We start from the raw sequence: 21687 nt of genomic DNA on the forward strand, positions 1-21687 counted from the left end.
TACAAAACTTATACTGTGAAAACTAGAAGGTGTTATTGAAAAAACTTAAAGAAGACTTAAGTAAATTGGGAGCTATTCCACTTTCTTGGAAGATTTAATATTGTAAACATAACAGTAATCCCCAAATCGACCTACAGATTTGACGTAGTCTGTATCAAAATCTCAGCTGGCTTTGTTGCAGAAATTGACTAGTTGATACTAAAATTCTTATGGAAATTCAAGAGATGCAGAACAGCCAACAATCTTGAAAAAGAAGAACAAATTGGAGCACTCACACTTGCTGATTTCAAAACTTACTACCAGGCTACAGTAATTAAGACATTGTGGTGCTGGTGTAAGGATAGATCTATATATCAACAAAATAAAATTGAGAGTCCAGAAATAAACTCTTGCATTTACAGTCAGTTGGTTTCAGCAAGGTGCCAAGACAATTCAGTAGGGAAAAAAATAGTCTTTTTGACAAATGACATTGGGACAACTGAATCCTTATGCAAAAGAATGAAGTGAGACCCAAACCTCACACCACATACAAACATTAACCCAGAATCTATCAAAGACTTAAAATATAAGAGCTAAAACTGTAAACTCTTATAAGCAGATATAGGCATAAATATTTGTGACCTTGAATTAGGCCTTGATTTCTTAGATGTGACACAAAAACCTCAAGTGGTTAAAAAAAATAAAACTAAATTAGATTTAATCAAAATTTAAAACTTTTGTGTGTCAGACTATACCATCAAGAAAAAGAAAAGACAGCCCACAAACTGGAAGAAAATATTTGTAAGTTGTATATCTAATAAAGACAAATCTAGAATAAACTCTTAAAACTCATCCGTCAAAAGACAAGCCGATTTAAAAATAGGCAAGGGAGGGGTCAGCCCGGAGGCGCAGTGGTTAAGTGTGCGTGCTCTGCTTCGGTGGCCCGAGAGTTCACAGGTTCAGAGGCACTGCTTGTCAAGCCATGCTGTGGCGGTGTCCCATATCAAGTAGAGGAAGATGGGCACGGATGTTAGCCCAGGGCCAATCTTCCTCACCAAAAAAAAAGGGGGGGGGCAAAGGATCTGAATAGACGTTTCTCCAAGAAGTTTACAGATGTCCAATAATCACATGAAAGATGTTCGATATCTAATTAGAGAAATGCAAATCATGAAACCATGAGATACCACTTTACACCCACTAGGATAGTAATCAGAAACAGACAATAACAAATGTTGAGGATGTGGAGAAATTGGACCTTCATACACTGCTGTTGGAAATGTAAAATGATACAGCTGCCTTGGAAATAGTCTGGCAGTTTCTTAAAATAATAAAAATAGAGTTACCATATGACCCAGTAATTCCGCTCACAGATATATACCCAAGAGAATTGAAAACATGTCCATACAGTAAATTGTACATGAATGCTCGTATCAGCATTGTTCACAATAGCCAAAAAAAAAAGTGAACACGATCCAAATGTCTTTATCAACTGATAAATGGGTAAACAAAATATGGCATATCCATACAATGAGATATTTAGCAGTAAAAAGGAATGAAATAATGATACATGCTACAACATAGGTGAACTTTGAAAACTTTGCTACATTAAAGAAGCTAGTCATAAAAGACCACATATTGTATTATTCCATTTACATGGAATGTCCAGAATTGGCAAATATGAAGAAACAGAAGATGAATTAGTAGCTGTCCAAGGTTGGGGGTAAATGGGGAATGACTGCTAATGGGTATGGGGTTCTTTTAGGGGTGATGAAAATGCTCTAGAATTGATTGTGACCTTTGTTGTACAATCTGCATATACTAAAAACCATTGAATTTTACACTTTAAATAGGTAAATTATATGGTACATGAATTATATATCAGTAAATTGGTTTTGGTTTTTTTTTTTTTAAAGTAATGGTTGAAACGTTTTGTTTCAAAGTTTAATCACTAACAATATCTGACAACTGCTGCATTTCTTGTTGAAGTGTTTAAGTAGAAGCAAGTTGATGGTTAGGACCTTGCCAGTTTAAAACTTAGTTGTTTTTGTAGGAAATGTTTGTCAAATATTATCTAACACTTTGTGTTCGTTGGTTTTGTTTTAAAAGTAGTCCTCTTGTCAGTTGTTTAATCAAAATGTCAAAACTAATCACATGTATTTTGCTTAAATGTTGAACCCAAGCTTAAAGGTTGTCCTCTAGTTCCGTTTTAAAATACAGTAACATTGTAATGCTGCTTATTAAGGTTAGACATAAAATATTTTTAAAAATTGTCATTTCTTGCTTAATCACAAACACTTATAGTGGCACCTTCCGTTGGAATGCTAGAGGGACTTCAGAATTGAAAAAATTTTCTCAATCTTGTTATAAATAACCATGGAAAGCCTAAATTAAACTACATCTTAATAAAAATTGCATTTTGTGAAACATTTTTGTCCATACTTTTGGAGGATAGAGACATCTTACATGGTACCTGTCAACTCACCATATAGTGATTTTTGGCAACAACTTTTATCTGAGGCATTATTTGTGGTTTCTCTTGCTATTGCTTTTGTATTATCACTACTTTTGCATACGGACTGAAATAGTAAAAATTATATTGAGTAGTCTTCCTCTTGTTAGACCAGAAGGACATCCAGTATAGAAAAAAGAATTTAAATATTTCCAGTATCCATAATGTCATCTAGTTGAAATATAAAGATTTCGCATAATCTCAGCCTTCTGTTTCATCAGGTACAATGATGCCCATTCTTGGATTCCTTTCTCTTCTATATTAGCAAACAGTGGTACAGATACTATTTTAGTGACACTAGTGTCCTACAGTGTCAGCAGCACAAGTTTAAGAGGATCTTTTCAATATATCTTCCCTACATGCATTGTATTAAGATACTTGGATATCGACCTTGTTAGGTGCTTATTTCTGGCAGCGTTAATTTGGCTTGCAGAAGTTTCTTTTATAACACCATAAACTGTTAATCATATTTTTAAAGAAACTAAGAGCCTTAATTTTGTGGGGGGTTTTTCCCCCAAAAGAATTAATGTAATTTGGTCAGGTTCCCCTCCCTCAAAAATCTTTGCAAATTTTTGTTATATTAAACAGTACATTTTTATTGCCTTGAAAAAGATTACTCCCCAATGACAAGTAACCAATTACATTGTTTTCAAGTGGCTCTGTGTGAATTGATATACATTTGCTGAAACCCTATAGTGTTTTTATTATGGTTGACCCTGCCTGAAGAGTGAATTGGTGATGACATACACTTGTGCTTACTAGTGTTCATCACTACCATCTTCCCCCCCACCCTTTGTAATTAGTGATCCATTTCTGGGTTGAAGGATAATTATTTACCTCACCAAATCACATGTAGCATTTCTAAAAACCTCAAATAGGAAGCACAGTTTAAAACTAAGTCATTAATTTAAAAGTCAGGAAGCATCCAAAATTTACAAAACTGTGTATAATAAATACATCATGACATGGGATCTATTCAGAGTTTGCTTATTATTGCCCAACAGACCATTTCTGTGTGATGAGAATAGATGTGCTTATTTATTTGTGCAATTTTTGGTGAGAATGTAGGCACAAGCTGGAAACCAAAAACCAGTGCAGAGCTATAGTTTTCCTAATCAGGAATGCATTTACCAAAGGTCGATATTTACTAAAGCCATGTTCACTTATTAGTGAGTCTTTTTTGCCAAGGGTGTGTGCTGTCCTTTGGGGATTTATTTTAACCGTTTCTGTAAGGAAAGCTCTGCAAAAATGTATTGAATGTGTTCTTAAAAGTGTATTGTATAGCAAAATCAATCATATTGAGCTCTTACAGTAGTATTTCTCAACCTAGGATTCTTGGATGACCTTCAAGGGGTTCATACCAAATTTTCTGTATGTATTTACTGGAAAGAGGGTCTGTAGCTTTCTAAGATTATCAAAAAAATATATGCCCCCAAACAGTTAAGAATTATTAAGAAGGTAATCGTGCTCTGTGTAACTGATTCAAACAGTTGTGCTTTTATAGTTTCTGCTTATTTTTTTAATGATTGTTTGGTCTTACACATAGTAAAATAGTGCTTGATGAATAGTAGCTAGAGAATGAAAGTTATTTTCCCCTTCCAGGCTAGTATTCTATCATATGTTACTTCTCATAGCTCTCAGTTTACCTTTATCTAGAGATGTCCTTCCTAAATTCTTTTGCACTGTTGCTTTAAATTTATCATTAAGTAAGACAAATTACATACAAACTATCAAACTTATATTGAGAAGCAAAGTTCTGAAGGAGAATCCCTCCTAAGAACTAATGAGCATAACTATATATGTTGTATATTTCATTTCACTCTGATTTAGGGTTTGCTTTTGTTGCAGAAAATTTTATTTTTGTTTGACCAAGTATAGTTGAGTTTTAATTAATTTAGGTTTTATGTTCTGTGAAATACTACTTCGAAAAATTAAACAGTACTTTGCAAGTACTGTTTCTTGAAGGAAGCTCAGCTTGGTTTTTGTTATTATCCCTTTAGGATACAGATGAGTTTATTTTACCGACTGGAGCTAATAAAACCCGGGGCAGATTTGAACTGGCCTTCTTTACCATTGGAGGATGTTGTATGACAGGTGGGTATAATAGTTTTTTTTAAGTGTCTTCAATCTAAGTAGTCAAAGGTGCTTTAAAATCAAAAGCAATTAGAATATTGGTTTTTGGGCTTGTTTTAAAAAAATTATTTACATTTTTTTGTCTTTTCCTATTAAATAAAAATGAAAAAGAATGAGAAGTGCAGTTATTTTTTAAAATAAAGCTATATTATTTGGATGAATTGTTATTGTGAATTACTAGGGGCTGCATTTGGAGCAGTGAATGGTCTACGGCTAGGATTGAGGGAAACCCAGAACATGGCCTGGTCCAAGCCAAGAAACGTACAGTAAGTCTCATGTAATTATCCAGTATAGTGATGTTTGAATATTAATCTCTACTCTGTGGGCTTGATGAGCACAACCTTGAGATTACAAATGTTTTGAGTATTGGTAATAGTTTTGGGATTTTTTTTTTTTTGCAGGGGAAGATTCACCCTAAGCTAATATCTGTTGCCAATCTTCCTCCTTTTTTCTTCTTTTTCCCCCCTCAAAGCCCCGGTACATAGTTGTGTATAGTTGTAAGTTCTTCTGGTTCTTCTAGGTGAGCCACCACCACAGCATGGCTACTGACAGGCAAGTGGTATAGTTCCACGCCCGGGAACTGAACTTGGGCCACTGAAGAGGAGCGTACCAAACTTTAACCCCTAGACCATCAGGGCTGACTCTGGTTGCTTTTTTTTTTTTTTTTTTTTTTCCTTATTCAAAATAAAAGGAATTAAAGAATCAGGTTACTGAGTCTAAGTTTTTAAAAGGAGTGATTTTGAGTCAGTGTCTCTCAGTCAGCGTCTCTCAGTCAGCTTGTGCTACCCCAGCCTAACTTCTCAGCTACACCTGTTCCATTCTGCAGGCCTACATAACATGCTTTTCAAATATTACTAGTACCTTATTTGGATTGTTCCAGGGGCGTGCAAAACCATAGTATGTGCGTAGTAAGTGAAGAAATAAGAAGCATGTAAGAGTGATTACTAGAACTGATGTCATTTGACTTGAACTTATTGACTTCACTTTCCATTTCTGAAATGGAAAGCTGCAGAAAATTTAAATAAATCTTAGAACTTAGAGGCAGTTCCAGAAGGAATAAGACAGTCTTCTGTTAGGAAATTGAAGTTGGCAGAGAAGGGAAAGTAAAATTTAAAAGGTCAGAAAGTATGTAATGTATAGCTTCACCCTGCTTGAGAAATAAACATGACCAGTCCCTGTTGATATTCCCTAAATAATGTTTTGTTTTTTTTTTTGTGAGGAAGATCAACCCTGAGTTAACATCCATGCCAATCCTCCTCTTTTTTTTTTTTTTTTTTTGCTGAGGAAGACTGGCCCTGAGCTAACATCTATTGCCAATCCTCCTCTTTTTTTTCCCCCTTTTCTCCCTGACGCCCCAGTAGATAGTTGTATGTCATAGTTGCATGTCCCTCTAGTTGCTGTATGTGGGACGCCGCCTCAGCATGGCCCGACAGGTGGTGTGTCAGTGCACGCCTGGGATCCGAACCGGGCCACCAGTATCCGTGCGTGCGCACTTAACCACTAAGCCACGGGGCCGGCACCAATAATGTATTATTTAGTTTTGCATGTTTTTATATTTTATGTGAGTGGAATCACAGAGTATGTATTCTTCAGTGGCTCATGGTTTTGTTTTGGACACTTTTTTTTTTTTTAATTTATTTTTATTTTATTTTTTTTGTGAGGAGATCAGCCCTGTGCTAACATCTGCCAATCCTCCTCTTTTTTTTTGCTGAGGAAGACTGGCCCTGGGCTAACATCCGTGTCTATCTTCCTCCACTTTATATGGGACGCCACCACAGCATGGCTTGCCAAGCAGTGCGTTGGTGAGCGCCCAGGATCCCAACCGGCGAACCCCGGGCCGCCGCAGTGGAGTGCGCACACTTAACTGCTTGTGCCACCGGGCCGGCCCCTGTTTTGGACACTTTAAACTCCATCTTCCTTAGCCAGCAGATGGCAGCAGGTGTGCTAGAATTAGACCTTGAAAAACCTGAAGGCCTGTCAAGTTTTTCATATTCCTGTTACTGTATGGATTCCTGCCCTTGCTTTACTAGCCTAGATCCTTGAATATTTTTATGTCTATATTGTTAATATTTGTTCCTTACACCAGTAAATTTTTTTTTTACTTTTTGTTTTATGGAGAGTTTTGAATATATACAAAAGTAGACAAAGTACAGTGAACACCCATCCTCAACAACCATCAACCAGGACCAAGATCAGTTGCCTCCTATCTCCTCTCTGCTCCCATATTATTTTGAAACAAATCCCCAACGTCATAACATTAAATACCAATTTGAAAGTGGAAGGTCTCCTAGAAAACATAAACCTTTGTTCCTTAAAACAGTGATAATTATTAATTTTTTGGACAGAGGTGAATTGTTTTGCTTTTTGTAAGTCATATTTTTAAAATCTTTTATACCATTTTTTTAAAATAATTATTCTGATCTTTCTAGATAGGGAGACAGCATTTAAAAATGGAAAGAAGATAGGGTTTGGGGACAGACAGATCTATGTAGTTTCCAAGTCTATCTTCGTTGCTTACTGTTTTGTGATCTTAGGTAAGCTTTCTATACTTTTTGCCTCTAAGGACTGTTGAGAGATGATTAAAGTAAGAAGTAGGTAAGGGCCGAATAAATGGAGGTATATTGCCAAATTGCAAGCCAAAGAATTTTACCAGTTTGCAGTGCCACCAGCAGTACAATCATGAAAATTAACAGTTTTAAAAGCTTGTTATAAATGAAAAAACAGTGTGCTGAACTTATAAAATATATTGGTAAATATGTAACATAATTAATTAGAAACAATATACTTCTCCATAATCGTTGCTAATTTTTTAAAATAATCTTTTTAGAAGTAATAGAGATTTTTGTTATTGTTGAGCATTAATTTAAATGAGTTCTTTAATTAAATTAAATGAGTTCTTTTACTGTTTGCCATTGTAATTTCATAATTTCCAGCAGTAGTCAGCTATCCGGACAGAATCATTCCTGTGATGGTGTTACACTGCTGGGAGAGGAATGTCCTGTCTTCTTCCTCCTGTTGCCTCCGTCGCTGTTCTGGTGGTGTCTGGCACTGGTTCAAGACGGAACTCTGCTTCCTTGAGAGTGTGCTAAGCATTCACTTCCGCTGCTTGGTTCTAGTCTGGAAGCAGACACAGAGTGTGCTTTCTTTGTGTGGTCTAGTTAGATGGATTTTTTCTTCTCATTGAGTATTTATCTTTAATTCTGCTTTATATTTTATAATACTCCATGCTTTGATTCTACTTAATATCTGAAGTATACTCCCCTCAAAAAAACATAATTGTAAGCTAGTTTGTTCATTATAATGGTTTTTTTCCATAAGTCAGTTTCTTTAAACTTCTGTATAAAACACATTCCAGCCTGTCATTCAAAGCCTTTATATGTTTGATATACATTCAATAATAAGAATTTTCCTTACTCATTTGCCTGAAAATGTTGGAGGTTTAACCTAACATTCGTTTATAGTTATATAAAGTAAAGGCCATCCTTATTGAATTCTGAGCTAGTAAGATAAGTTGTAAAATTAAGAAAACTTCGAGTATTGTGTTTATATGTTTTAAATAGCTAAAATTAGGGTTTTTCAAATTACTAGAGAAATAATGATTCTAAATACAGATTCTTTCTCTTTCTGCCCTGCTAGGATTTTGAATATGGTAACTAGGCAAGGGGCGCTTTGGGCTAATACTCTAGGTTCTCTGGGTAAGTAGAAATCTCATCTGATAATAAATCATTAATGCAAAGAAAGAATGTACACATATCATTGAACAATTTGATCAACCAAAATTCTGGTCCTAGGATATTAAAAATTATGTTTAAATCCATCCTAGTGAGCAGTCTAGATACTACTTAGGAAAAGACCATGAACTACATAACAGAATAATTCCAGGTGCTAATACGATTGTGAATATCATTTCTGAATGTTTTAAATCTTTTTAAACACTCCATACCCTACTGTCCAAGCAGTACCGCAAATAAAAATCATGTTGTAACTAAATGAAATCCAGGTAATTTAGGTCCAAGGCAAATGGCTTTGTATATTAGGAAAGGTTCAAGGTCCTGTAGTTAGACGTGACAGATTAATCCAACCATCTTGCTGTGTTTTCCTAATAGCCCGTTCAGCGTTCTGTTTACCTGAGTAGATTTTCCAGACTTAATTGCCAGAGTTGCAGTAGGGCCTTTGTAGATAATGAAAACATTTTCATTTCTAAGCAAGAAGTAATTTAATAGTACTTAGTCAGGAGCAGATGATTTCATATTGTATTATTCATGAATGATTGACTCTTGATTACTCACGACTTATAATAAACCTGCTTGTGGCGCTTATGCCCTAACATCTACGGTTTTCTTGGTAACTTAGTTGCAAGTCTGAAAATCTTTTTAATTGTGGCAGATTAAGTAAGGGAAAATGTAGGTATCTCATTGAAAAGATAGGAAAGCCTCTGTTGTGACAGAGTAAGATCCTAGCCTTGTCATGGGATTTGGAAGCAGTACATTTTCACACTGTAAAAGTCAGATTCACATTTGGGATCCTCGTAAATGGCTGCTTCAGTATGCTGCTCATGCCTCCATTGCCCCCACCCCCACACACATCACCCTTCTTTGTTCCTATTTGATGGTTTATATACCTAGAGTGACCAGCCATCCTTGTCTGCCTGGGTCTTTCTTAGTTTTAGCACTGCAAGTTGCATGTTCCAGGAAACCCTAACTCCTGGGCAAACTGGGATGGCCAGTCACGCTGTGTGTTCCCATTGTAAATATGATCAATCACAATAGTCTGCTCAAATTCAGCTTCAGTTAAGTAGGTTGAAATGGGAAGAAGAGCCTTTATAGAAGTATAAAAACGTTACAATAGAGGAGTTATAAGGCTGAGCTTGGTGTAATGTTGACAGGGTCAAAAGTGGCTATAATTTTGAGAAAGGGTAGGGAAAAGGATTAATGCATTCATGGCTAATAGGACTCATTAGGCATAGAAGAAGGGTGGTTTAGGGGGAAGATGTCAAAACTAAATAGTGCTAGAGTTACAGTATTTACATGTGAGGAAGTATTAAATGTGAGGAAGCAAACCACACTTTTTTTTTAAGTTATATTTTTCTTACAGTAGAAACACATGTGTTTTTGTTTTTGTTTCTAAATCCAAAATACAGCTATTATAAATATAAGTGGAAATTAAAGATATTCTTCCTGGGACTCCCCAGTGGTACTTTTCATAAGTGGCTACTGTTAATGTTTCTTCCAAATCTTTCCCAACATTTTCTTTGCATATCCAGAGTCATACACACATGTGCCTGCTTTACTTAGAAGTGAATATAACTCTTCCTGCTTTTTGTTTTGAGTATATAGTATTTCGTTATATGGAAAGTCCCTTTCTGGATCAGTCCCCTCTTGGTGGGCATTTCATTTGTTGCAGGCTTTTGCTGTTACAATCAGTGTTCCAGTGATCATTCTTGATGTATCTTTGAATACTTATAGAGTGATGTCTGTAGGATACATTTATCTAAACATAGTTGCCATACTGACCTTCAATCACTTATTTATTACTGATCAGTTCCATTTCTCCTGTAGCTTTGCTCTATAGTGCATTTGGTGTCATCATTGAGAAAACACGAGGTGCAGAAGATGACCTCAACACAGTAGCAGCTGGAACTATGACGGGCATGTTGTATAAATGTACAGGTAGGTACTACCGAATGGAGAGCTATCTCTTAATACACTGGAGGTATGCTTTTTATTCCTAGTTTCAGAGGAAACTTTATACATTTGTGCAGTATAATCTAGTGTTCTCTGAAACCTCATGGTTATTTTCGGTTTTATTTTTGATTTTGTATTTTAATTTTGGTAAAATACACATAACATAAAACTGACCATCTGGACCATTTTTTAAGTGTACAATTCAGTAATATTAAATATATTTACATTGTTTTGCAACCAGTCTCCAGATTTCCTTCATCTTGAAAGACTGAAACTGTACTCGTTAAATAGCAACTCCCCATTTTCTCCTTCCTTCAGCTGCTGGCAGCCACCATTCTACTTTCTAGCTTTATGAATTTGACTACTTTAGGTACTTCATTTAAGTGGAATCGTACAGTATTTGTTTTGGCTTACTGCATTTAGCATAATGTCCTCAAGGTTCATCCATCTTGTAGCATGTATCAGAATTTCCTTCCTTTTTAAGGCTGAGTAATCCTCCATTGTACATATATACCACATTTTGTTTATCCATTCATCTGTCAATGGACACTTCAGTTGCTTCCACCTTTGGCTACTGTGAATAATGCTGTTATGAACATAGGTGAACTAAATACCATTGAATTTTGAAAAAATAGTCAAAACTCTGTCCGTTCAAAGGGAAAGGACAGAGGAAAGGGGACACACAATCCTGAAAACTGTTTCAGAAAGTTCCTTCAACAAATTAAGAAAGAAAGAAAGGAGGGAAGGAAGGAAGGCTTTCACTTACCACAGGTGAAAGGGGCATTTCTGTTCTACTCCACTTGAGAGCAGGGTCTCCCTACTTTTAGAGAGAGCCGCTGTCTGATTTCTTCTCAGCTGTGTGGCCAGAAGCACAGCAGAGCCTCAGCTCCGTGTCTCAGTAGGCCAAAATCAAAGTATTGGCTGGGGCTGTGGTTCTTAACTGGGACTCCAGGTCCTCAGCAAAGATAACTCATTATTGCCAGAATTTATTCCTTCTCTTGCTTTCCATGTGGCTCTCTCTATCTTCAAGCCAGCAACTCACATGAAACCCTTCTCATGCTTTCACTCTCTCTGACTTGCTGTCTGACATAAAACGTCAGGGTAAAAGTGTGGGGCTTTTAGTAAGAGGTCAAACTTAAGAGATCATCAACTTGATATAAATTACTATTTACATAGGTTATTATATATGAACCTCATGGTAACCACAAACCAAAAACCTAGGATAAATACACAAAAAATAAAGAGAAAGGAACCCAATCATGACACTAAAGAATGTCATCAAACTACAAGGGAAGGCAGGAAAAGAAGAAAGGAAGAGAAGAACTACAAAAACATCCAGAAAAAAAGGAACAAAATGGCAGTAAGTACATACTTATCAATAGTTACTGGAAATGTAAATGGACTAAATGCTCCAATTAAAAGACATAGGGTGGCTGAATGCATAAAAACAAGACCCGTTATATGCTGTGTATACAAGACATGCTTCAGACCTAAAGACACTCACAAACTGAAAGTGAAGGTATGGAAAAAGATACTCCATGCAAATGGAAATGAAAAGAAAGCTGGAGTAGCAATACTTACATCAGACAAAATAGACGTTAAAACAAAAGCTGTAACAAGAGACAAAGAAGGGCATTACATAATGAGAAAGGGAACAATCCAACAAGAGGATGTAAGACTTGTAAATATCTACGCACCCAACATATGAACACCTAAATACATAAAGCAAATATTAACAAACATAAAAGAAGAAATTGATGGTAACACAATAATAGTAAAGGACTTTAACACTCCACTTACGTCAATGGGTATATCATCCAGACAGAAGATCAATAAGGAATTGGCCTTAAACAACACATTAGACCAGATGGACTTAATAGATATATATAATATTACATCCAAACACTATAGAATACACGTTCTTTTCAAATGCACATGCAACATTCTCCATGATAGGTCACATATTAGGCCACAAAACAAGTCTTAGTATAAGAAGACTGAAATAATATGAAGCATCTTTTCTCACCACAACAGTATGAAAATAGAAATCAGCTACAAGAAGAAAACTAGAAGAGCCACAGATATGTGGAGATTAAACAGAATGCTACTAAATAAACAAGTATTGGATCAATGAAGAAATCAAAGGAGACACCAGAAAATACCTAGAGACAAATGAAAATGAAAATACAGCATACCAAAATCTATAGGATACAGCTAAAGCGGCACTAAGAGAGAATTTTATAGTAATATAGGCCTACCTCAAGAAACAAATCTCAAATCAACAATCGAACAATACACCTAAAGGAACTGGAAAAAGAAGAACATACGCAGCCCAAAATCAGTAGAAAAAAAGGAAATAGTAAAAATCAGAGCAGAAATAATGAAATAGAGACTAAAAAGATAATAGAAAAGATAAATGAAACTAAGAGCTTGTTCTTTGAAAAGATAAAATTGACAAATGTTTAACTAGACTCACCAAGAAGAAAAGAGAGACTGTTCAAATAAAATCAGAAATGAAAAGGAGAAATTACATACAAGAGATACCACAGAAATACAAAAGATTATAAGAGAATACTATGAAAAGGTATATGCTAACAAATTGGATAATCTAGAAGAAAGGGATAACTTCCTAGAATTATACAACCTTCCAAAACTGAATCAAGAAGAAATAGAGAATCTTAATATAAGACCAATCACTAGTAAAGACATTGAAACAGTAATCAAAAACCTCCCAAAAAACAAAAGTCCAGGACCAGATGGTTTACCCAATGAATTCTACCAAATATTCAAAGAAAATTTAATACCTATGCTTCTCAAACTCTTCCAACAAGTTGAAGAGCAGGGGAGGCTTCCTAACTCATTCTCTTAAGACCAACATTACCCTGATAGCAAAACAAGACAACCACAACACAAAAAAAATTATTACTTTTACTATTACAAAAAAAGAAAAATGAATATTCCTGATGAAAAGAGATGCAAAACTCCGCAACAAAATATTAGCAAATCGAATACAACAATACATTAAAAGGATCATACACTATGATCAAGTGGGATTTAGTCTAGGGATAGAAGGATGGTTCAACGTCCACAAATCAGTCAACATGATACATCGCATTAACAAAGTGAAGAATAAAAATCACATGATCAACATAGATGCAGAGAAAGCATTCAACAAGATACAGCATCCATAAAATTATGAAAGGAAAGTACCTCACCATAATAGAGCCCGTATATGAGAAACGCACAGCTAACATCATAGTCAGTGAATGTCATTTCACTCAGGTGAAAAACTGGGAGCTATCCCTTTAAGAACAGGAACAAGACAAGGATGCCCACTCTGACCCCTCTTATGTAAGATAGTACTGGAAATTTTAGCCAGAGCAACTAAGCAAGAAACAGAAATAAAAGGGATCCAGAATGGAAATGAGGAAGTAAAACTCTCACTATTTGCAAATAACATGATTTTATATATAGAAAACCCTGAAGAATCCACAAAAAACTGTTAGAAATAATAGACAAATACAGTACAGTAAAGTTGCAGGGTACAAAATCAACATACAAAAATCAGTCACATTTCCGTACACTAACAACAAAATAGCAGAAAAGGAAGTCAAGAATACAGTCCCATTTACAGTCGCAACAAAAATAATAAAATACCTAAGAATAAATTTAAGCAAAGAGGTAAAAGATCTGTACACTGAACATTATTGAAAGAAATCGAAGATGACAGAAATGCAAAGATATTCCGTGCTCATGGATTGGAAGAATTAACATAGCTAAAATGTCCGTATTTCCTAAAGCAGTCTACAGATTCAGTGCAATCTCTGTCCAAGTCCCAGTGACATTTTTCATGGAAATTGAACACAGAATCCTAAAATTTATGTGGATCAACATTAAATAGCCAAAGCATTCCTGAGAAAAAAGAGCAAAGCTGGAAGCATCACAATCTCTGACTTCAAAATACACCACAAAGCTGTAGTACTCAAAACAGTGTGGTACTGGCACAAAAACAGACATACAGGTCAATGGAACAGAATTGAAATCCTGGGGGCCAGCCCGGTGGCGCAAGCGGTTAAGTGCATGCGCTCTGCTGCGGCACCTGGGGTTCGCCGGTTCGGATCCCGGGCGTGCACCGCTTGGCAAGCCATGCTGTGGTGGCGTCCCATATAAAGTGGAGGAAGATGGGCACGGATGTTAGCCCAGGGCCAGTCTTCCTCAGCAAAAAAATTAAAAAAAAGAGGAGGATTGGCAGATTTTAGCACAGGGCTAATCTTCCTCACAAAAAAAAAAAAGAATTGAAATCTTAGAAATAAACCACACTTCTTTGGACAGCTAATCTTCAAAAGAGGAAACAAGAACATACAATGGAGAAGGGAAAGACTCTTCAATAAATGGTGTTGGGAAAACTGGACAGCCACATGCAAAAGAATGAAAGTAGAACATGACCTTAGACCATACACAAAAATTAACTCAAGGTGGATTAAAGATTTGAATGTAAGACCTGAAACCATAAAACTCCTAGAAGGAAACATAGGCAGTACACTCTTCAACATCAGCCTTAGCAGAGTCTTTTTGAGTATCATGTCTCCTCAGGCCAGGGAAACGAAAAATAAATGGGACTGTATCAAGCTTAAATCTTCTACACAGCAAAGGAAACCATCAACAAAACGAAAAAGCAACCTACCGGTTGGGAGAAGATATTTGCAAATCATGTATCCAATAAGGGGTCAATATCCAAAACGTATGAAGAACTCATACAACTCAACAACAATAAAAAAACAATCAAGCCAAATGGGCATAGGATCTGAACTGACATTTTTTTTGAAGAAGACGTACAGATGGCCAACAGGCACATGAAAAGATGTTCAGCTTCACTAATTATAAGGAAATGGTAATCAACACTACAATGAGGTATCACCTCATGCCTGTCAGAATGGCGGTTATTAAAAAGATAAGAAATAACAAGTGTTGGAGAGGATGTGGAGACAAGGGAACATTCATACACTGCTGAGAATGTAAACTGGTACAGCCACTATAAAAAATGGTATGGAGATTCCTCAAAAAATTAAGAATAGAACTATGGTATGATACACCTATTCCACTGCTAGATATTTATCCAGTGAACATGAAAGCACTAATTCAAAAAGATACATGCACCCCTATAGCAGCGTTATTCATATTAGTCAAGACTTAGAAACAACCTAAGTGCCCATCAAAGGGCAAGTGGATAAAGAAGATGTGGTATATATACACAGTGGAATACTACTCAGCCATAAGAAACGATGAAATCTTGCCAGTTGCGGCAAAGTGGGTGGACCTTGAGGGCATTATGCTAAGTGAAATAAGTCAGACAGAGAAAGACGAATACCGTAGGCTTTCACTCATATGTAGAAGATAAAAAACTACAACATTGGGGCTGGCCCAGTGGCAAGGTGGTTAAGTTCGCATACTCTTCTTCACGGCCTGGGGTTTGTGGGTTCAGATCCTTGGCGTGGACCTACACACTGCTCATCAAGCTATGCTGTGGCAGCATCCCACATACAAAAAATAGAGGAGGATTTGCACAGATGTTAGCTCAAGGACAATCTTCCTCAAGCAAAAAGAGGGATTGGCAACAGATGTTAGCTCAGGGCCAATCTTCCTCACCAAAACAACAACAACAAACAAACACATAGACACAGAGAAGAGATTGGTGGTTACCAGAGTTGGGAAGCGGGGAGAGGTGGAGGGTGAAAGGGGTAAAAGGGCACATGCGTACGTGACGGATGGCAATTAGACTTTGGATGGTGAACATGATGTAATCTGTACAGAAATTGAAATATGATGGTGTACACCTGAAATTTATATAATGTTATAAACCACTGTTACCTCAATGAGGGGAAAAAAAACCCCTGAGAGTTGAACCAAAATGACCTGGGTGAAGATCAGATATCAAATTCTCCTCTAAGATGGAAAAGAAATTAACATTCACTGAGTTCTGATTATACCCTCAGCAGTAAATACTTAAATAACTTGTTTCATTTGAAATGCTGTGAAGTGATAGTCACACCCTAATTTTATAGATGAGCACGGTATTAAAGTGACCTTTTTCAAAAGGTCATATAACTAGTGACAGTCCCAAATTTTTCATCCTAGTTCTGTTTTAAATGGCTTAATTAAATTACACACGTTCTATACTCATGCCTCTGAAAAGTACTTTTATTTGTTTACTTTGTTATGCATTAGACACTTGATTAACTAATGTTTTTTTTTAATCTGGGGTTTTAGGTAGGGGAGGGAGAGCATGTGCTGGGGTTTTAGGTTGGGGAAGGAGGCATGTGCTAGGGTTTTAGGTAGAGGAGGGGGAGCTCGTGGCTGTGCTATTTAGCACCTTTTCACCAGCCTTCGTTGGCCTTGAAGACTGAAATTCTTTTTTTTTTTTTTTAACTACCATCCACAATCATGGTTTTCTATTTTATTTGTTTATTTTTTTTTTGAGGAAGATTGGCCCTGAGCTAAGATCTATTGCCAGTCTTCCTCTTTTTCTTTTTTTTCCCCAAAGCACCAGTACTTAGTTGTATGTCTTAGTTGTCAGCTCTTCTAGTTCTATTTGGGACGCCGCCTCAGCATGACTTGATGAGCGCTGCGTAGGTCCATGCCCAGGATCCGAACCCGCAAACCCTGGGCCACCGAAGTGGAACACATGAACTTAACCACTACATCACCGGGCCAGCCCCTGAGTAATTATTTTTTAATAACTCCTTCATCACAGATATCTGGTAGCATTTTTGCTTCATTTTTACTAGGAAGAGATGAGAGCAGTCTCAACAGGGTTACAAAATCCAAGATTTCCTGATATATCTGAGATCAGGAGGTTTTTTATATATTGAAAATGGATCAAATTTGGAATTATTTCCCTGAGAGCTCATAATACTTCTTGCAATACATGTGCGTGTGTGTACACACATAAACAGAGCGCCCAGGTAGAGTCCGACAGTAAATACTCCTATGTCCATGAAAATGTTACCTTGGTGTAGCAAAACCTTGTTAAAAACCTAAAAATACTTTCCCGTTGAAAGTCTTTAGAGTCAGACAAAAGAATTTAAAACTTTAATTGGCAGCACAAGAGTGACCGACCCTCAGCCAGCAAGAGTTTAGTTGGCCCAAACTATGTTTACAAAAGATCAAATTAATATTTAAAAAACTGAAGATTTCACACAAAAATCTGGAATTCCAGCTTCTTTTGAATAAATAGAAGACACCAAGCTCATATGCGCAGTGGCAAATGGCTGGAGCTGAGAAGAAGCTGCTTCTACCCCAGTGGATGGGCACGGAAGCCCCAGCTCAGTCCCCACCACTTGCTATTTTCTTACTCAGGGTAAGCACCGTGGCATTTCCTCTGTTAAGGGCAGCCCTGAATATAAGAATGCACTGAATTATCTAATTTAAGACATATTATGTGTATTTAAAAGATAGAAAGGAAAAAGGCAGAATACTTATTATTATTGAAAGAAATGGGAGGCTAGCTATTTGTGTCAAAAACTTCCTTGTAGTAACAGCATTTATAACACAGCTTCCAACATAAATTATGGAAGCAAAAGCTCTTGGCTCAGAAGGAAAAATGCAGAAAAGAATATGCATTAATTCTATGTCAGGTGACAAGTGGATTTCAGTTTCCATTGCACCTGTGGAACATAGAGGAGGTAAATAATCTGCTAACCTACAATTCCAACATTGGTTCACAGTTTCTGGCTGAACAGTTTAGCTCAACACATCAAAATCACTCTGACAAATCAGTGTCTTTTATTGATTTCTGGTTTAGAATAAACTTAAGAAGACAGAGCGCAGAATTATGAATTTTGTGTGGCACAAATACAACTTCAACTTCCAGATTCACAGGTTTGGAAAAGAGTTGAGGCACTCTTTTAGTCTAGAGCTGGTATAAACCATTAAGAAAAGAAGTGTACATTTAGGGAATGGCTAATTCCTGCTGGCCTAAAATATTTCCAGTCCCCAATGTACACTTCAGAAGTAGAAACTACAAAAAAAATATGTACCAGGGTGTTTAAGACAAGCTAAGGAGAAGGTGATATTTGAACAAAGATAGACAGATGAGGGAGCATGTGAGGTGAGTGTCTGGAAGGAGCAATTTAGGGAAAGATAACAAGAACAAAGGCCCTGGAGTGGGAGTCAAAAGGCAGTGGGAAGAGTGGTGGAATCTGTGGTAGAACAGTGGCAAGGGACCAAATCAGAGAAGATAGAGCTTCATGGGCTGCTGTAAAGAATTTGGCTTAACTGGACTTTGGTTAATTCTTACCTGCTAAATACTAGCATTTCCATTTACTTCTAAGCCTTAAATTGTTTATTATAACTTCCAGAGAGTTAAACTTTCACCCTTCTCCTGAGTATAGCGTTTACACCAGGAGATGTTAACTCAGGATTTATAAACCCTCTAAAACTTCCATAAGATTCTCAAAGGGCTCTGGGATACTCCCTACCATCCGCAGAAGAGCCACCACCAAAAAGACTAAGAATCTGGCAAAATAGTCCTAAAAGGGCACTGCAATGTGGGAAGTCAAAAACAACTGATATTTTAGTGAGTTTAGTCTTGCATGGAAGATCTGGGATTGCAAGGAAGGGCTGGATGGGGCAGTGGTGAGGGAAGCCCAGGAAAGCTAGCTGCTATGCTGTTCAAAATCACACATGTTGCTTCCACTCTGTAGTAAAGCAAAGAAAGAAAAAAGCAGCAAGTGGGAAACAGCCTTCTAGTGACCCAGTCACCTTTGATTTCTACCTTTCTCTCACCATCCCCCATTTCATCACTTGTAAAGTTCACCACCAGTCACCTGAGTTGAGGCCCTTATCACAGGCCCAGAACTTCTGTGACACTATTTTTCATTGACCATTTTGACTTGAGGCTTCTACTGCCAATCTGTCTTACCTACTCACCATCTCTAGCATAATCTTCCTCAAGGATGGTTCTAACTCGAATACTCCCTTTCCAAAAACCTTTGATGATGACACACTGCCTTTCGACCTAAATTTAAACTTCTCACTGTAGACGTCCATGTTCTAATCCTAACCTATCTTTCCATACTTTTCTCTCACACCTTCCTTATGCACATCCTATGACCAAACAGATAAATTTGAAGTCCAGTCCAACCTTAAGGCCCAGCTCAACTGTTATTAGCCCTTTCAAGAAATTTTGCTGATTTTTCCTTTCTGTTTCCTGGAGGCATGGTGAAAAGACAATGGGGCTTTGGAGTCAGACTGGATTTGACTTGATCACTAAAGAGCTGTGTGAACCAGAGAGTCACTTCTCTGAATTTGTTTGTCTATAAAAAAACAAGGGTTGCCTCTGTTCCCTTCACAGACTTGTAAATGAGATAACCTATATAAAGCAGTGACTTTCCACCATACGCACATTTTGTACAATTCCTACAAGACTTAACACAGTTTTCCTAGTAGGAAGTCAATAGACAGTATGTAAGATTGAAAAATCAAGAAATAGCAAGATAATCTTGTTATTTAGAAACGTGAAGGTAAAGAGCAAAGAATTCAAGTAGTTGCCTTTGGGAACTAGGAATTAGGGTGAGGATGGTGAGTGTACCAGACTATTGTGCATCACTAAAATCTTTTAGTACTGTCTTGACTTCTAAAATTATATATATGGACTACTTTGATAAAAACAAAAATTAAATGATGTATCAACATAAAAAATTAAATTAAGTATTAGACTGGGAGGGAGAAGGGGGGCGTTATTGCTTAATGGGTACATAGTTTCAGTTTTGCAAGGTGAAAAAAGTTCTCTGGAGATGGATGGTGGCATTGATAGCACAGCAATGCCAATATGCTTAATGCTACTGAACTGTACGCTTAAAAATAGTAAAGTTTATGTTATGTGTATTTTACCACAATTTTTAAAAATAGTAAATTTAACAAAATTTTTTAAAGTTAAATAGTGCAAAAATTTTTTGAAGGGTGTTTAGTAGCCATCTCAGTGTGTAGGGAAGGCTGTTCCTCTACAGCAGGGGCCACCAACTCCTGCTGACCAGATGCCTATCTGTTCACTGTCTACAGGCTAAGAATGTGTTTTACATTTTTAAGTAGTTAAGTTTAAATGGTTATATAAGTACCTACATAATAGCCTTTGGGCCTTCAAAGCCTAAAATGTTTACTTTTTGGCCATTTTAAGAAAAATCTGCTGATTCCTGCTCTAAAGTAATGGTCATTTCAGTGTTAACTCTGCCACTTACCAGCTCTATACCCCACAAACGAGGCACTTAAATATTCTGGGCCTCATTTTCCCATGTTTAGAAGAGGTAATATTTGCCCTTTCTGGAAGAGTTGTGTAAGGATCCAAAAGATAGAAGGTGAAACTGTGAAACACAAGTCTCATGTTTGTTTTGCTTTAGAGATTGACCGTTGGCCTTATTTGGTTACTCTGTTTTCAAAGCAAGTATATTTGCTAATCAACTTCCTGTGCTTAGTTGGGCAGAAGTTGTTTGATTACAGAAAGCCTAAAGCCAAGGCCCTCAAACTTTTAACAGATCAACCAGTTGGAAAACCCTGGAATTAATGGAAAGAGTTAACACTAAAACATGGCTGGTATGTGATAAAAGACGACCCTTGAGTCAGGATTAACCATGCTTAGTAAAGCAAACACTGCGTATGTTTGGTGTCTTCTTGCTGGAAATTACTTTCTTTGAAGGCTAGAAAAGGTTACTTAATTGATTTGAACTAAGTTAGTTTCATTTTGGTCAGAAAGTAGAAAGCTTTCTGGGGGATAATTGTTCTTAAGGGACATTTAATATGCCACTGATGTCCCAAAGAACTTAGAGCCTTATAGTTCCCAGTTTCATTATGTTACCTCTAGTGCCTATGCCCAAGGAGGCTTGTTATTTGATAGCTGAGAACTAGTGTGAAAATCTTTCCAAAAGGGCCAAGTAGAAACCATGTCCTTAGGACACTCAAAGCAAAGGGCCCACTGGAACAGTTTGCAGCTATTTCCAAACCAGCGGGCAGACTTGAGTCCTGTGGATCTGTAATCGACTAAAGGTCCAGGGGAAGTTAGTCTGAAGGTGAACGTTTGGTCCCAGGAAATAGCGTCTGCAAAACTATTGTGCTTTCGGTTACTTCCTGTCATTTTTCTACAAATAAACAGCAGTAAGGCTACCTTAGCTTTTGCTTTGCTTTGTGTTGATTCATAATGAAGTTAGAGTAGTAGTATATTACTGTAACCTGCTTGAAAGAGCCCTCCTTACACTCGAAGTTTAGGTCTAATAACTGAGCTGTAGTGATGCTGTTGCTTAGCCTTTTCTCTTTCGTGCTTCATAGTTTATTTTTTCCATTTTAGGAATTTGGTATAATTATAGTTCACTTTCAGACCCTACACTTTATTGA

The 21687-nt window shown here is 36.9% G+C and overlaps 1 protein-coding gene and 1 non-coding gene across 2 annotated transcripts in view; both read left to right on the forward strand.

The window, feature by feature from the left end:
• The window catches only part of LOC101405614 (mitochondrial import inner membrane translocase subunit Tim23), a 34194-nt gene that overhangs the window by 10495 nt on the left and 2012 nt on the right, over positions 1-21687 (forward strand). Inside the window, exons 3-6 of the mRNA XM_004432439.3 lie at positions 4489-4582; positions 4803-4887; positions 8258-8316; positions 10180-10290. Of these exons, the coding sequence (XP_004432496.1) occupies positions 4489-4582; positions 4803-4887; positions 8258-8316; positions 10180-10290 (349 nt within the window). The remainder of the gene's footprint in view (positions 1-4488; positions 4583-4802; positions 4888-8257; positions 8317-10179; positions 10291-21687) is intronic.
• On the forward strand, positions 7550-7753 carry LOC147916756 (small nucleolar RNA SNORA74). Its single transcript, XR_015552635.1, has one exon. It is a non-coding gene; the product is annotated as a small nucleolar RNA SNORA74 (small nucleolar RNA).

This window comes from Ceratotherium simum, chromosome 6 (genome assembly GCF_057802395.1).
Source record: "Ceratotherium simum simum isolate JZ-2026a chromosome 6, ASM5780239v1, whole genome shotgun sequence".
NCBI lineage: Eukaryota > Metazoa > Chordata > Mammalia > Perissodactyla > Rhinocerotidae > Ceratotherium > Ceratotherium simum.